Consider the following 17,821-nt stretch of genomic DNA (forward strand, 5'->3'; position numbering starts at 1 on the left):
GTTTTCACTTATTCCTGGAAATAAAAACATAAATAACCAAAAAAAAAAATCACTTTCTACTTCTGAGGACAAGCAAATTTTACACCTGATATTTTAAATTCCACTCAGAAGCATAAAGATGTTGAAGAAAAACTTAAGATATAACAAGGTACTATAGACAACTATTTAATAAAATCATTCAATTGTGAGTTTCTCCTTAAGTCGAAGGTCAAAGATCACTGCTACACTGTTTCTGAAAGAAAAATACAGCAATCGCAATTATGGAAAACCGTAACATTATTGATTAGTGCTTATTAATAATTGTAATCACACTGAGAATCATATTTCCCGTGGCATTTCCTTTTCATGAGAGCTTTTTCTCACAGGTTAGTAAATGAAAATTGGCAGAGAAATGTGTGGGAGATATAAAAATCTATGGGAATGCATGCAACAAAAATATGCAGTATCACTTCATATAAACTTCTGCTTTCTTCATGCAACGATTCCTATAAAAACTGAGACAATTTTCTAATAGCTGATTTTTACAGTAGCTCAGTAACAAAACTGTTAAACCAATTCTATGATTTTGCACAAGCAGAAGACTTGAAATGGTTCAAAGATTTCCAGCATAAGTGTTCCAAGGCCCAATTATGCTAATTAGATCACTAAGAATGGAACGATAGAGGATTATTCCTTGCTTTGGTTTCTTGTTCTTTTGACGAGGGAGCAGAACAACCCGGTTTTTGGAGGAGGGCCCATCAGCATTGGGGCTTGATTCTTGTGGGTAATTTTTATCTAGGGAAAAAGAAAAAAAGATAATTTCCAGATGCAATACTAATTTCTGAGAGTCTCTGTTAAGGTTAGTAATCTTTCACAAGATACTGAAACACCATAAATGTAAAATGTAATTTCGGAGTTTCTATTATTTCACAAATATTTCAAGGGAGATAGATATGTGAATTTAAGCCATTTTCCAGTGCTTTAGGGTGATAACAAAAATAAAATGAATCCAAATCACATTTTAACTATGACTTTACCTTTAACCTCACTCATAGTAACACCTCAAAACATCTTATCTAGGTACCTGATAATATAGCACAATTTATTGACCATTAGATATGCATTATTTATTCAAGGCATGCCATATTCAAGGAGCTGCCATTATAGTATTCAGAATTCCAGTTATAGGCCACCATCAAGATATACTGGTACTGAGGCAAACCTTATTTATCTTGCTAATCAGATTGTTTCTCCCTTTCAACATGAACTGCAAGGCTTAATTTCAAAACAATCATTAGAAATGAAAGTCAAAAGTTAACATGCATAAAAGGTCAGAAATGATGAACTAGCTTTCTAATTGGTTAATTAATTGGTAATAGAATAGAATCAAATATTGAAAAGCCTGCTTAAAACATATTGAGAAACTGTTTTAAAGCTACTCGTTTTGATTTCTTTGATATAAAACTACGAATCACCTTAAATGAGACAACCTTAAAGTAGATTATGTCTGCAATTTTCTCTAATTCAAGTCTAAATTAGAGAAGACATTTTATGAATATATGCTATGCTCAAAGCTAATTGAAAGCAATTATCAAAGTGGCATTTTGTCTGTGACTTTAAGATACATTGTAAGATAATAAATGATTCTCATTATGTAATAAAAAGGTCACATCTTGCCTTTGGGCTAGTGACGCTAAGAGTTTTTCAAAAGCAATCTGAGACATTTTCTTTAGAGAACTGTGACTAATACAAGAACCATCGCTTATTAAATATCAGTTGTCACCTGCACAGCAACCGCATCAGAGATGAGTATTCCTTTCAAAAAGAAACACCACCTCATTAAAAGCTGCAAAAATATATCTCTTAAAGTGCATACCTGACATTTTCAAGTTAAAATGCATATCCTTCACTTGTCATTCACTAATAGCAAAGAAACCAAAAAAAAAAAAAAAAAAAAACAGCCATGTGGACAGGGTCATTAAAATTGGCACTGGAGCTTTTGGGAAGTAGAGATTTACTTCATAGGTTAGAAAGACCGAAGTATGTCAAAAACCTTGAATAATGAACGACTTTATTAACACTGTTGGAATCAGGTTATTGTGAAAAGATTCAGTGTTCTTTCTCTCTTTACTGTGATAATAATAACCACGTGGGGAAGGCCAAGAGGCTAAACCAGCCCCAGCCCCTCTGGACATCAGATTTTTGAAAATTTTATTTTTGTTATCTTATGGACTGGGGGATCGATTACTAGAGAGTAGAACACCAAGGTGCTCATGTCCATGAAGCTTGAAAAAGTCTTTCCCACGAAAAGGGTGATGGAAGCACAGTGTACTACTACGGTGATGGAGTCTGGGTGATTTGGTGGTGGGTGTTCTATGGTGGCGATGTTGGATGGTGGTGTCCAATTATTTCCTCAATTAAAAAGAAATAAATTATTTAACAATAAAATAAAGGAAAAACCTTCAAGTTTTTTTTCATAATTAATTCAATTAGACATTGTACGTTAAGCAGTTGATTTTTAAATGCCCTGAATTCTAATTTTTGACAGAATCTAATACAGCATCATTCATACATTCATTCACTTGCCAAAACTGATCAAGCTCCTAGTTTGATTCAGATACAGTACTAGGAACCTTTAATAACTAGATACTGCACAATCTCAACCCCCAAGAAATGAGAATCAAACAGGAAAGAGAACTTTCATAAGTATATTTGATAATGTTATAGATACCAAAAAAGGAAAAAAAGTCCTTATTTTTATTGCTGAAAATGAAAATTAATCTTTCAATGCAGAAAAACCATTTAGAATAAATGCCTGAGGAGGCAGTCACCACATATTACTTGTCTGATAACCAGAACAATAGCTGCTAAAATAGGAAAGTACAGTTTTCTAGTCATACTTGCTGAATTAAAATCTTTTAGAGGGTATAATAATATAATGACATCTTGGAAAACAGGACCATTATCAAATTAGTGTTGTTAAGACTTTGGAAGAAACATATTCTTCTAGTCACATTTAAAAGATTATCACCAATTTATTACAAACTATAGTCAAAATACCACAGATTACTGTATGTGAGATTTGTTATGCTCCTGTGGTTTTAGGGATTTAAATTTTGTTGGATAATGATTATCTCTATATTGGACATTGCTTTTGGTAACAAAAAAACACGTTATTTCTTTTGAAAAATAGCAGTGTTCCATTCAGTGCTTTTGACACAATGTGCCCTGAACGCAGGCAACTGAGTAAAGATGATTTTGATTTTCAGTTTCTAAGCAGAAAATGGGCTGTCCAGTTGAAAAAATTATCTATAACCTGAGCTTGTGTTTATACTCCTAGGGTAAGAATACAACTTTTCTTTCATATTAACTCTGTAAAAATTAAATTTAGAGCCTCCTTGGTGGCACAAGGGGTTGTCTCAGCACTATCGAGTTCTCGCCAGACACTACAGCATGAGCTGGATCCCCGGCCAGGGAGCTGACCCGCATGGCACAGCAGACCTCTCCTGTTTCGCCTGCTGCTCCCCTCAGCAGTGTATTTCAGTAGATCCACATAACTCTGTCTCTGGTGAATCCTCTCACCCAGCACACCTCTGACCTATTCCACAGTTCTTGTATACATAAATAAATCAAACAAATCTTTAAAAAAAAAAAAACTATATCCTTTTAGTCTATTGTTTATTAAAATGAAACAGTTGGCTGTGTTTACCTTACAGGGAAGGTAAATAGAGGAAACTAACATTCCTGACATATCTATTATATATCTAGGCTCTCTGTACACATTATCACATTGAATAGTTCCATGTCTTTGTATATCTCCAGTAAGTAAGAGAGCCAGTCCAGACCAGGTGTATTATTAGTGGTGTGGTATCAGGGAGTGTGGAGACCTAAGTGTAACCTCGAGTAGATTTCATATATGGGGTCACAAGCCTGGAATACCTACTCAGATGCTTCTTTTGGCATACATTATATCCTTGTCTAAGATGTTTTTTGTGTGTGATCCTCCTACTTACTAGCTAAACCATAAGTAAGGAACAGCTTTTATTCCCAAAGACTTAAAAATGTGCGTGTATTCTTGCCACAATTTATACAAATCAAACACTCGGCTCTGTTTGAGTACTTTCATCATTTAAAAGTGAGATAACTATTTCTTTGCTGTTTCTCAATACCTCAAGTATTATTTATTACATACCAGCAACGAGCAAGACATTTTTGTAACATGATTACTTAGTTTGGAAGAATACCTGATATTGAAATGGAGAGAGAACTGTGCTCAGTCTCAAACAATGGTTAGGGGGTGCACAGAAGTGGGGCTGGATGAATGCAGGTGAAGAACAACGCTTGAAAAATAAAAGCTAAATATGATTAGCAATAAATGGGGTCTTTCTCATAAAACTTCATTCCTATGTATCAGTTATTACCACTGGAAAGGAGCAGCAGGTGACGAGAGGCACTTCTACTTTCCATGAATCTTTCTATTTCTGTAATCCTATTTCAAGGCAACAGTAGGAACATGCACACATATAAGGACCGAAAAATTGATTTTTGTTTTAGTTGTCTAATTAGTCAACATGAAATAAAGAGCATGTACACAGAGAAACCAGATCAAGGATTACAAAACATAGCTTTTTTGTTTCTATTATGCTGTCAGGCTTGCATAGTGTGATAGCTCCATCTCATAATGGCAACATTAAAAAAAAAAAAAAGAGGGCCCTCCCTGGTGGCCCAATGGGTTAAAGCACAGCACTGAGAATCTAAAGCTGCTTCCCCATGAGTTTGATTCCTGCCTGCCCTGGAGGTGACCACATGGCGTGGCAGACCTCTCCTAACCTGCCTGCTGCTCCCCTCAGCAGTGTACTTTGTCGATCTGCCTGTTCTGTTCCCCACTCTGTCTCTGGTGAAGCCTCTCACTGCCCCTGTGCCTCTGGCCTGTACCCCAGTTCTGTATGCACAAATAAATGAATCTTAAAAAAAAAGAATAAAAAAAAAATCAAGCTTTGCCCTTTGCTGTGTACTAAGCTTTACGCTGTGTGCTTTATACAAATGATTCATATATTTCTTGATTCACCATTTTCTTTGTTTGCTGTCAACAAAAGTCAATTCTCAGAGAAATGTAGAATTGAGTATGGTATCCTAAAAGATGGCTAGATGGCCAATGGCCACAGCACACAGCAAATAGTATCTATTTCCACTAGGCATCTGTGCTCTGTCCCCAGATTTTCTTTAGCTCAATGTCAGTTGAGGGAAGAGAGGAGGGTCTTCCCTGAATCATTCTCCAGGCATTCTCCTGGTTATAGGCATTTTCATTCCTTATTCCCTGACCCTCAGTATTGAATATTCCCAAAGCCTGTTATTTTAAAGTGTAATATTTCCCTTCCTCATCATATTTGTTTAATTTTTTCACAGAAGAAATGGGGGTGTAAGTCAGAGGTGTAAGGTGTGAGAGGGTTCATCAGAGACAGAGTGGGGAGTTAGAACAGGCGGATCGACCAAAATACACTGATGAGGGGGGCAGCAGGGTGATGGGAGAGGTCTGCTGTGCCATATGAGTCGGCAACCTGGTTGGGATCAAACTCAGGACTCAGTAGTGAGGGGCTGAGACTCAACCCCTAGTCTACCAGGGAGGTCTCCTCTTCCTTACGCTAACCACTTTGCTCAATACTCTGTTATAGGAGGCCAACCCTAAATTTTCCAATAAAATTAGAACAGATGTAGATCAGAAAATGTAAGTGTACTTGGTTAGGTGGTTGACAATATTTTCATGGTCTTAGTATTTTATATTTTATATAATCTGTATTAACCTATATTTTACATAGATTTAAATAAAATTATTAAAGTCTTTTTTTGAAGCAAAGAGGCATTATTTTTAAAAAGTAGTGTGCCTGAGTATAACACTTCTATCTGGGGATTCTAGGTAAGTGACTCATTCATTTTATTCATCAGTACTACAGAGACTTAATATGGTGTCTGTTGTTACACTGTTTCACTGTTTTTTTTTTTTTTTTAGAAGGATTAAATGAGCCAATGCTTAAAATATTACATGGCACATAAAATTCACATTTTGCTAATTAGAGAGGTAGAAGTAGTACAGAAAGCAAACAAACAAACAAAAAACCAATTTTATAACATGACATAAACAGAGTATACCTAAGTCTAGTAAGCAGGAAATAATAAACAATTAACAAAATAATAACAGTATATTGTTTACAGATAGTTAACAATCAGAAGAAATAACCAAAGAATTCAAAGTTCTGTGATGCCACAGAAATAGGAGGCTGGCTATTTTTCTCACATATGCTTTCCTATATGGTAATGTATATTTTTTCAATGTACGTACATTTAATTACTTACAATTTTTAAGTCATTAAAAAAAATACCTCTGCAGGTAATTGTCTAACAGTCCAATGTTTTTGTTATCTCAAGTTGGTGCACAAACTAGGAGCACTGATACATCATTGTTAGAAATGCAGGCTCCTCGTCCCATTCCAGATGTACTCAGCAGATTCTCCCTTGTAATAAAATCCCCCCTAATTGCAAGTAGATGTTCAAATTTGCTCTATTTGTCCTTTGACTTCTCTTCCTATGTGGTAAGCTAATAATAATCTGTTGATTGAATGAATGAATAAATGACCAAGACAGTATGTTCACTGCACCCCACCCCCCAAATATGGGTTAAAGTGAATATTGATGGAAAAATCCACTTAATTGACGCACTTTGATTTAATATTAATTTACTAGGCATTGGCTTGATTCACGTTAGTGTGGAGGATTCCAAGTTGAGTAGACATTTTTTAAAAACATAATGGAGGTGCTTATAGTCTAATGATGATAAAAAGGAGGCAGTAGTAGCATGTGGTATGCATTGCATTACAAAGATATTCTCAGGATACAATGAGAACACACAGCAATGCCATTAAGGTGATGGTGGAAAGACAGGCCACAATTAAACTTGAATTTTAGCTGTATTATTCTTGACCAGTGGCAGGGCGATTAATATATTAACCAGAAAAAAAAAATTCCAAATGGATTGCAGTTAAGGCAGTGGCATCGGGAATGGAATAGGAAGCAGGTTTCACAGGAGGTACAATCTACAGGACATCATAGATGACTGGATGTCTACTAGAAAAGGGAAGATTCTAGCATGACTTGCATACTGCCAGTTTGGTTTTCCATGTGTATGTTGGTGCTTTTTATAGAATGAGATGCAAGAAGAGAGTAAACTAAGCTTTGAGTGTGAGAAGCTGAAGGAGATCTTCAGTGTATTCTGGATGCAAAGCTATGGTGTTAGTGGCAATAGAGGTTTCGAAACAGATTTCGGTGGGGAGACCATAATAATGTCATCTATGAGAAGAGATTATTTTAGGACAGTTTGGCAAACATAAGTATCAGATATTAGGCAGCATGGCTAGAGAATACCGAAATGTCAGGGTGAAGTGGGAGAGAGAGAATCTGTGATATAAGCAGCCAGAGATAAGCGAAATACTAGAAAGAAACATCAACACATGAACATTTCCAGTCTTCTGTATGGCACAGTCTGTTCTGCTAGCTACAATTTTCACATGGCAAATTCTGTTTTTCATAATGGTTTGTAGACAGTCATGTAAGCTACAAAATTGTTTACACCAATTCTAAATTTAAAGAACGTAATTGAGAGTTACATAATGCAAGATGGTTAAAGAGTCATCACGTGACTCACGGTTGGCAAACATTTTCTGTGACATTCTCGGGTTAGATGGTAAAGGTCTGTGGGCCACGGGGCCTCCGTGACTACAGCGTTGCTGCTGTAGCAGAGAGCTGCACAGACTACATGGAAACACATGAATGCTCCAGTAAAATTTTATGTATGGAAAGTAAAATTTATATTTCCGTAAGTTTTACATTCTGAAGTATTATTCTTTTGATTTTCTTTTTAAAGACCATTTATAACTATAAAACACCATTCTTAACTTTTTGGTTACACCAAATAGGTTGTTGTCCCGATTTGACCTAAATGTCAAAACTTGCTGACCTCTGAAGTAATTATAGTTAAGTATAAAAAAAATCAAATCTAGAATTATGAGGCATAAGGTGGAAGAAACAATGTTAATTTAAAATTATGATTTAATGGGTCAATAGCTAAAAGCGGGAATAATTTTATATGGCACATCTTTGCTTCACTGAGTGCTACCGTTTAGAATTCATTCTGTGAAAAATCTGAATTAGAATATATACTAACTTTCCAAGTTTTGGTAATGCATCAACTGATCAAATTTGGCTTAAATACATAGTCTCTTTAGTGATTCTAATTGCCTTGTACCAGGATGGGCTTCATAATGGCGTGGTTCTTAGAAAGTACTTCAACAGGTAGCATGTTGCTTTAAAAATATTCTAACTGGCCAAAAATTTCTTGCCCTCCTTTCTCTGTTTAAGAGTTTACAATTACTAGATTTATTCAGCTACCTTAAAAATGAATGGGGTTCTTAGAGCAAAATAAATGCCATAAAATGTTTGTGGGGAGAACTAAACTTAGCAATTATCTGGGACATTAAAAGTTACCTAGCTTGATTCGGGAATAAGACTGTCTCCTTCGAATAATGGAAACCATTTTGAATTCATGCATGTAGCTGAGCCATATGACAGCGGGAATAAAGTGCATGCTAAATTTTTCAGGTCCATAACTGCCAAAAAGCAAAGCAATGAAACATAACAATTTTCTAAAAATCCCTTTGCCAGCTTTTTTATGATTCCAGCCATTATTTCCTGGAATGATAGTAATTTCCAAGTTTAATGTTAAAGTTTTCGATCTAACATCAAATTTAGAGAAATCACTGTGAAGACCTACAATAAAAATCTTTAAAAAATGGGTCTGAGAGGTTTACTTGCTGATAAAATTAACAAGATTTTAAAACATGTATGGTAATGAGAGAAAGAAACTGAAAGTTTCTTTTTTACTGAAAGTGATGTGTTATTTGGCCACATTGCAGGGACAAGATTCATACATGTATTTGAAATCTCTTTTAAGATATATATTTAGTAGTCACTTCCTAGACATTTTTTTTTAAGGATTTATTTATTTATTCAGACAGAATTGGGGTAGAAGCCAGAGGTGCAGGGGCAGTGAGAGGTTTCACCAGAGACAGAGTGGGGAGCAGAACAGGCAGATCACTGAAGTACACTGCTGAGGGGAACAGCGGGCAGATCAGGAGAGGTCTGTGGTGCCATGTGGATCACCTCTGGAGCTGGGGATTGAACTGACACTGAAGTGGCAGCAGCCAGCTGGAGGGTTGCATCCTAACCTGTTGCGCCACCGGGGAGGCCCCGCTTTCTACATATTTTATGGTTTTAAGTTGGTTGTAAGATAAAAGACATTTTGAAAACCTTTATAATTTCTGTATCTCTATAGAAGTATCATACCCATAAAAGTCAGCCCAGTGACTGGTTATTTCTTACTAGGGTCTCTCCAAATCATTGGTCACATAATTGTAAAAATAGAACAAAACCTGGCCCTTTCTGATGGTACAACGTATTAAAGAGCAGCCCTATGAAGCTATCCACAGTTACTGTGGCATGAGTTTGATCCCCGGCCAGGGAGGTGACACGCATGGTATGGTAGACTCTCCTGACCAGTCCGCTGCTCCTCTCAACAGTGTCTTTCAGTAACTCTGCCTGTTCTTCTCCTTACTCCATCTCTGGTGAATCCTCCCACCCCACAACCCCACCTCTAGCCTATACCTCAGGTCTGGTATGCATAAATAAATAAATCTTAAAAAAAAAAAAAAACCTAAAAAAGCAATGCATAAAAATTTCCCTCTTTAACTAGAATAATCATTGAATTCACAACTTGCAATTCTACTTTTCTTCATCAATAATATTTCAGGTACATCTTCCTGCTTGGTCCTTTCATTTAGCTTAAGGGCTAAGCTCATGTTCTTGGCTCATGAGGCAAAGGTTTGAGTCCCATCTGGACCACTGGTCAAAGGAGCTTACATTTTAGAGCCATATTCTCCATTTAGTCAAGGACAATAACAACAGCACAGACTTTATATTATGATTGCAAGCATCAACTGAAATTAGGCATATTATTTTTGTGGTTAATCACTTTCAACTCTTATTTTAGGAAAATTATGTTTAGTTCAGTGGAAAACATGTTTTGTTAATGCCTTTTGTATATGAAACAAGAGGGTTTTCTGGGTATGTGTGGTGACATTGGGAGATGGCATCTATACATGGTCATCTTCCTTCTTCCTGAGGTGGCCAATTAACACCTGTTGGTATTTTAACCACATGCCAGGCTCAAATTCTGGTGTGTACACCAACAAATGAAAAAACAAACAAACAAACAAAAGGACAAACAAAACAAAGATGGAGAAACTCATCTGGGACATTTGCCAATTCAAAGAGACGATTTTTTTTTTTAAACCAAGGGAGACCACCACACTTAAACTGGCATATTGAGAGAAGACTGTTCTTTAATGGCCCTGTCTCTACACTCAGCCATTCTGTTGGTTCTCTGGCCATAGCATAATCCCGAAAGACTATTTCCTTACTGTTAAGCTATTTTATGGTAATCCAGTAAACATTTTCACAAGCCACCCAAACAACAGACCAAAGGTTGGTTTAATGATAACTGACATTTCTAATAATGTGTCTGGGATGCAGATTAAGGGACACAATTTAAATAAAAAAATGCTTGAGAAAAGATGAAATAAAATCTTGGTTATTTTCCAGATTTTCTTATTTCGAGAAATTTTTCGATTCTTAATTCGCTATTCAAGCCAGAGATCTTGATCTTCTTGGGCGCCTCCACATTCCCCTCCCCCCCACCTTAGTCTGTTAGTAGATCTCATCATTTTTATCCCTCAATTATTTTCTGTATCTCTTGAGTTTTTGTTTCTTTTACACAACTCTTAGCTCTGAGCAACTGCAGAAGTCTCCTAACTGGTTATTGCTTTCCTTTCTGATCTACACCCTGCCCAGAATAATCTTATACCATGCAGCTCTGATCACATCACTCTGCTTAGGCTTTTTTTAGTTCCACATGACTCACCAGCTAAAATTGAAAACACATCCTGTGGGCTTCAAAGTCCCACTGCTCTGATTCCCACAGTCCTGCCTGGCCCACCCACACCTCTCTCGTTCTGTTCCACATCTGTCATGGCATCTTTCAGATCCTTGCACACACACTCCCGGATGTTCTTTGCTGTTCCCTCTACACGGATTTCTTTTCCTTTTCTTTCTGCCTGGCAATAGCCTGCTTGACCTTTACTTCTCAGCTCAATTTTGAATTCTTGTGAAAGCCTTCCCAAATCTCCTTGGACAAAGCCAAATCCCTCTAACTTCTCAGAGTAGTTCCACAGAACCAGAGTATCATAGTTCACTGTAGCCTGATTGTTTCATTCACAGTCATAATGTCACTACCAATTTTTATTACTTATGGATTCTTTGAAAATATATTTCTGCAGTAAGTTCAGTGATCACAACTTTTTTACTTTTCTCTACACTGTAACCCTCTAGGATCAAATGTCATCAATTTCTTAGAGAAGGGATCAACAAATATTTGTTGAAAGGATGAAGATATGAATCGCTGGTTATGAAGGGTTTGGAGGATATAGTCATATTCCATCATGGTCACGGTCACACCACAGAATTATGTGGATAAAACAAGGTAATATGTTGCATTTATTTACAATTTTTAAAGTGTCCTTAAATGAATCAATTGCAACCATGTTCTGGATAGCCACCAACATTTAAAAAAACAAGCAGATTATTTAATTCTATTAGTGTATTTTTCTAAAGAATGTTGCTAAATTTCAGAGTTTTTTGAGATAGGTTATCCAAGCCAAGGATATCTCTACCAACACTGGACTCTGTTCTTAGTGGATAAGAGGTCTATCGCTTTAAAACTGTCAACAACACAACTGTCTTTGAGGAACTAATTGTAATACACAAATCAGAAGGAATGAAGTTAGAAAGGGTAAGATGACAAGGAAAATGGGGAAGAAAATTAAAGCTCAGTCAAGGTGATTCTGTAATTTGCAGTCACCAGAAGCAAGAAGTCTATTTGCTCTGGAAAGAAAATAATCAAATCCACAAATTAGTCTCCATTCAGGAGGAGTCTAGTAACTTCTGACCCATTTTAGAGAAAGAAACTCAGTTTTGAACTAGATGTAAAAATACTGGTCCTCTTGATAACAAAAACCAAATTTCTGTTAAGTGTCTATTCTTTGTCATCTTGGGATGGTCTCAGATCACATGAACAGCAATTTTTTCCTTTACATATGTTTGGACACTGTTTCTAATTTGTACTTGGAATTCTTATCAAAGAATATAAACATGGAAGGCATTATTTTCTTTTAGCTGAAGTGAAATGAACTTTTCTAAATTGAAATTAATCACTTGACTAATTCAGGTTTCAAAATATAGAAAAAAAAGAACAATTCAGGTTTATTTCATAATATTGAAATAGAATGTATTAAGGAGGAGCATTATAACAAGGGAAGTCAAATTATTAGCACAACATGTTTGGGATAATTTTTTAACTATAATATGGCAAGAAAAAAATTCTTTAAAATATTTTTGTGCAAAATGCAATCAAATCTAATCAGTTTGGCATTAATTAAGCTCTAATAATGTACTTCAGTATCTCTCCTAAGTAGTGTGATCCGTTTCCCCTTCATCCAGGTCGATTTGTGCACATTATGGTGTCATCATAATTTTAAAACATACTGAGAAAATGACAGAGCTGCAGAATTAAAATAAATGATTAATGGTATTTTTTTTTTCATGTTTTGTACTAATAGGTATTACTGAGCCTTTAAATTAATAGAGCTGTCAAGCTCACGGTGTTACAGATCCAGCAATGAACCAAAATGGAAATTATATATTCCACAGACACCTAAAGATGACACTTTGGAATATTTTAATTTTTAATTAGTAGGTGCAATTGTTTTGTTCCCTGTAACCACTGCAAACTAATTGGAAATTAGTCACAACCAATCCTTATTTTAACAATCTAAAATGAAGAGATTGGTGCTTTACACCTTCACATACTTGTTTGGGGGCAGAAACCACACATGCAGTAAATTGCATTGTCAATTACAAAAACAACAACCGTTGTGAAATTAAGAAAAATTATGCACAGGTAAACAAAACTAATTAATGCATAAATTAATAGGGGCACACATAAAATAACGCCCAACTGAACAAGATGGTACCAGTCTTTGAAAAAAAGGCTTGGAAATGCAAATTTATGCAAAAGCACTTACCAATGAAGTCTTAGGTAAAAGGGTGCTTTCAGTTTTTGTTTTATAACTGCTTTTGGAGTCTCACTACCATTAACACTTAAAACCCCCCCTGCCCATCCAAATGGCAGTCTGCTTATTAAATATGCTTCAAAATGGCAGAAGTTTGCTAGTTTATTCTATTCTTCAAACTATCAAGGTTTGGATTCATTAACTAACAAATGGTAGTGTTTCCTTTTTGAAGATTTAGCCCTGTCTACAACTATCTGTTAAGCATTTTCCCACTGATAATTTATGTGTTACTCTTTTTCTTTCATCACTAAAAATATACTTGTTTCCTTGCTGGCATTTTCCCCTTTCTAAGGTAAGCCATTAGCATAGTTTTAAGAGATCTCAAAAATAGTGTATCTACCTACAGGTGTCAAGTAATAATAGCTGTATAATATTTAATGAAAAATAATCTTCTTTTTTTAAAAAAAAGATTTTATTTATTTATGCACACAGAACTGGGGTACAAGCCAGAGGTGCAGGGGTGGTGAGAGAATTCACCAGAGACAGAGTGGGGAGCAGAACAGGCAGATTGACAAAGTACACTGCTGAGAGGAGCAGTGAGTATGTCAGGAGAGGTCCGCTGCACCATGTGGGTGAGTCACCTCTGGGGCGGGGGATAGAACTTGCACTGAAGCGGCTGCAGCCAGCTCGCAGTGCTGTATCCTAACCTGTTGCACCACAAGGGAGGGCCCTGAAAAATAATGTTCTTATTACATTTTCAAAACAAAATGAATTTCTAGGATAGAAGCTTGTGTGCTAAAAGTGATGCCATTCTAAAGTAAATTGATTTAATCCAAGGGTCTTGGGAGACTTGAGAGTTATGTAAAACTGCAGGTAAATTTCTTGGTACTATTACAATGTGAATGTTTTAATATAATTTTCTTTTCAGATAATTATTAAGGACATTAAAAACCATTGTAAAAAGATGTCTTTTTCCAATATGAATTTACCTGTAAAAGTTACTGTTAAATTTTCTGTAACATTTTACCAAATCTCAATATGGGCTCAAATTTTGGTTCCTTATAAATTAATATGGCTTTAAACTTTTCCCCTGTATGATTTATTATAACAGAGAAGTTAGTTTGAAACAGAAGAAAATTTGGATGCATTATTAAACAAAATAATTCTAAAAAACACCATAAAATAATATTTAGTGTTGCTAAATTTGATGTATATTCCTTTTCAAATCCCCTCCAATACTCTTTTGTGTACATAGTGGGTTGCAGGAATGAGACAATAGATTTAAGAAGAATGACTTTCTGAAGACCAGAGGTTACTGATAGAACAAACTAAAGCTTTTTCCTGTTTTCTACCCATTGGGATGAACTTCCGTTGCATAATCATCTCCCTAATCAGTTTGTGGCTCCTCCCTCGATTGAGATTTGTAAAACATTGTTTTTAAGGAGTAAAAAATAGCTTAACTTCAAGTGACACCAAATTTCTGATAAAATGCTAGAAAACTTGACTATGTCAGTTGTTGATGAAGGCTAGAATGAATTTGGAATAAATTCAAAAATAGTAATGTCGAGAATAGGTTTCAATAAAACATTATAGAAAATTTAATTAAATAGTTGTGATTATATAATAAAAGAGTGATGAGGTGTTGTAATTTCTAATCTGTCTTCGCCTCTGAGTTTGTGATAGTTAATTTAGGTAGCAGGTTTAAGAGGACCCTCCTATCATAAAGATAAGCAAACTTTAGCTATTTTACTAGTTCTCAAAATTGCCCTATTCTCCTTTGCTTATGTGTTGTTCATACACAGAAACAATTCTATGCAGAATTTACCTTTAAAAATATTTACTGTTTCTAAAAACCATCAAATACCTGAAGCACAGATGGGCCAAACACTACACAACATACACTTTAGCGACATTTTTAAAGATAGGGCATCCAATGCAACGATAGTGAAGGCAAGGATAAATAGATGGGACTACATCAAGTTAAAGAGCTTCTGTAAAGCAAAAGAGACACTACAAAAGACAAACAGACATCCCGCTGATTGGGAAAAAATTTTCTCACACAAAATGAGTGATTGATCACAAAGATATACAAAGAACTGATGAAACTCAACAAAAATAAACAACCCCATCAAAAAATGGGCAGAAGAGCTAAAAAGACACTTCTCCAAAGAGGAAATGCAGATGGCCAACAAGCATATGAAAAAATGTTCAACATCACTTGTAATAAGGGAAATGCAAATTAAAACCACAATGAGATACCACCTCACACCAGTAAGAATGGCACATCTTCAAACAACTAGCAACAACAAATGTTGGCGAGGATGTGGAGAAACAAGAACTCTCCTGCACTGCTGGTGGGAATGCAAACTAGTACAACCACTACGGAAAACTGTTTGGAGGTTCCTCAAACTGCTTAACATGGAGTTTTCATACTACCCAGCAATCCCACTCCTAGGTACCTACCCAAAAGACACAAAAGCACTGATTCAAAAAGATACCTGCACCACCATGTTTATTACTGCCTTATTTACAATTGGAAAGACATGGAGACAGCCCAAATGCCCAAAAATGGATGTCTGGATTAAAAAAGATGTGGTACACATACACAATGGAAAATTACTCAGCAACCAAAAAAAAAAAAAGAAACACATGCCTTTGCAGCAACATAGATGGAGCTGGAAAAGATCATGTTTAGTGAAATAAGCCAGAAAGAAAAGGAAAATACTGGATGGTTTCACTCATAGAAGGAATATAAAGGACCAAGGGAGAAAATAACAATAGTAATGAATAGTAATATACCAGAGATATTTTATGGGGGTGGAGTGGGGAATGGGATCAAAAACAGTGGAGGGAGGGAAATGCACTAGACCATGGTAATGGCACAGGATGATTTGGTGATGGGAAGCCCACAGGGTGTACAACTGAAATGAAAAAATGCACAAACTGATGTAAAAATAAACTGTTATATATGTATGTATATATATATATATATATATATATAATAGCTTATTTACATCATTATTATATATACATATATATGTATATGTATGTGTGTATATATATAATAATGATGTAAACAAGTTATTTTATATTTTACACATACATACATACATACATACATACAGAAAGCATAAGCCAAATATCCAAATTAAAGCACTAAGTTTTCTTGGAAAAAAATATTTACTGTTTATTTAATAATGGAGATATAAGCACATGAACTATGAAAGAAAATAATCTAATTTATACTATTACACCTAATATATATAAACATTATTTTTCTCTCTCTAATTGTACACACACACACACAGAGTACATTGCATGTATTTTTTTTATAACATTAAATGAAATGCTCATTTAAATGGTATTCCTGAGAAGTAAGGATTTTCATAGTAGTACTCTTGTGAGTGAGTTGAAAACATTAGAACAATGTCTTCAAATGGGGTATTCTGCTTCTCAATTGTAAATATTCTATGCCTGGCTTGCTCTTGTAGAGCTGATAGAGAAAATGAAAGTCACTTTCATTGGCGAGCTGCCTGCTTTGTGCTTGTGCCCCTTTACTCAACACTAATCATTACATAAAGCATCAGAATTACTGAATTGCCTCCTCTGAAATTTTTGCCTTTAAGCAAACAAGCTAAATGAATTGATGACAAGTTTGGGAAGAGAAATGCAAGCAAGGAATAATGCCGGACTTACAACTTTATTTCATGACTTAGGATATTCACTAAACTTCACCTCCATAGCTGGCGAATGGGTCTAAAAGATCCCATAGTATCTCATAATTTACTTGCAATAGTCTTAAAACTTGTCTGTTACAGACAAATAATACAAAACGCTTATCTCAGATGGTCATCTGCATCATTACTGTCCTGGAGAAATACCTCCAAGAGCTTTATCCTTTATCCTTAGATAGATGCACAGAAAAGTTATGTCATTTTAGTGCATGATTTACACAAACAATGAGGTGAAAGCTGTTTCAACATTGTAAAGGCAGAACACAAAAATGGGTAAAAAAAAGAATAAAGTTTTTCTCAAAACTGGTAACATTTAAATTAAAGGATTAGGTCATTTCATAGATTAGTTAGTATTTTTGTAAGAGATATGAAGATGGATGGGAAATATACTGTGAATTCTCCAAGTTGGCAGATCAGCTTTTCTGACTAATAACATGCCAACCTGATAGGGAGAATTTAGAAGGATCTCAAAATAGACAATACAATGTAGAAGGATGGTGTGTTTTCAGTTCTAGTCAAGAGAGAATAATCACAGTCCATTCTGTCTCTCCCAATGAAGGCAGAGGCAAGCTCTGCTCAGAAAACAGAGTAGCCAGTTCAGGAGGCTGAATAGAAAATGCTAACAGGCTGACTGGGGAAGAAAACCAGAGAGTTAAGTGCCACTAACCAGGGATGAGAGTCTCCTTCTTGCTGCTCATTTATATTTCCTACACTGGATTTAAACGTCACCCCAAATCTATAGTCCAAGTACAGATGGAGCATCTCAAGAAAAACTGCTATTTTGCTTTAAGGGGGTAGAAAAGGAGGCCTTATACAGGTGAATGAGAGCAGGAGACAGGTCTCATCTTATATCTCCCCTCAGGCTCCTCTCAATCT

At 35.6% G+C, this 17,821-nt stretch overlaps 1 protein-coding gene across 1 annotated transcript in view; it reads right to left on the reverse strand.

Annotated features, from left to right (window-relative positions):
* Positions 1 to 666: 666 nt before the first annotated feature.
* DGKB (diacylglycerol kinase, beta 90kDa) overlaps positions 667 to 17,821 on the reverse strand; it is a 554,412-nt gene continuing 537,257 nt past the window's right edge. Inside the window, exon 26 of the mRNA XM_004676734.1 lies at positions 667 to 774. Coding sequence (XP_004676791.1) covers positions 667 to 774 — 108 coding nt within the window. The remainder of the gene's footprint in view (positions 775 to 17,821) is intronic.

The sequence above is a fragment of the Condylura cristata genome, unplaced genomic scaffold (genome assembly GCF_000260355.1).
Source record: "Condylura cristata isolate star-nosed mole 26May11 unplaced genomic scaffold, ConCri1.0 scaffold00005, whole genome shotgun sequence".
In the NCBI taxonomy this organism is placed as follows: Eukaryota; Metazoa; Chordata; class Mammalia; order Eulipotyphla; family Talpidae; genus Condylura; species Condylura cristata.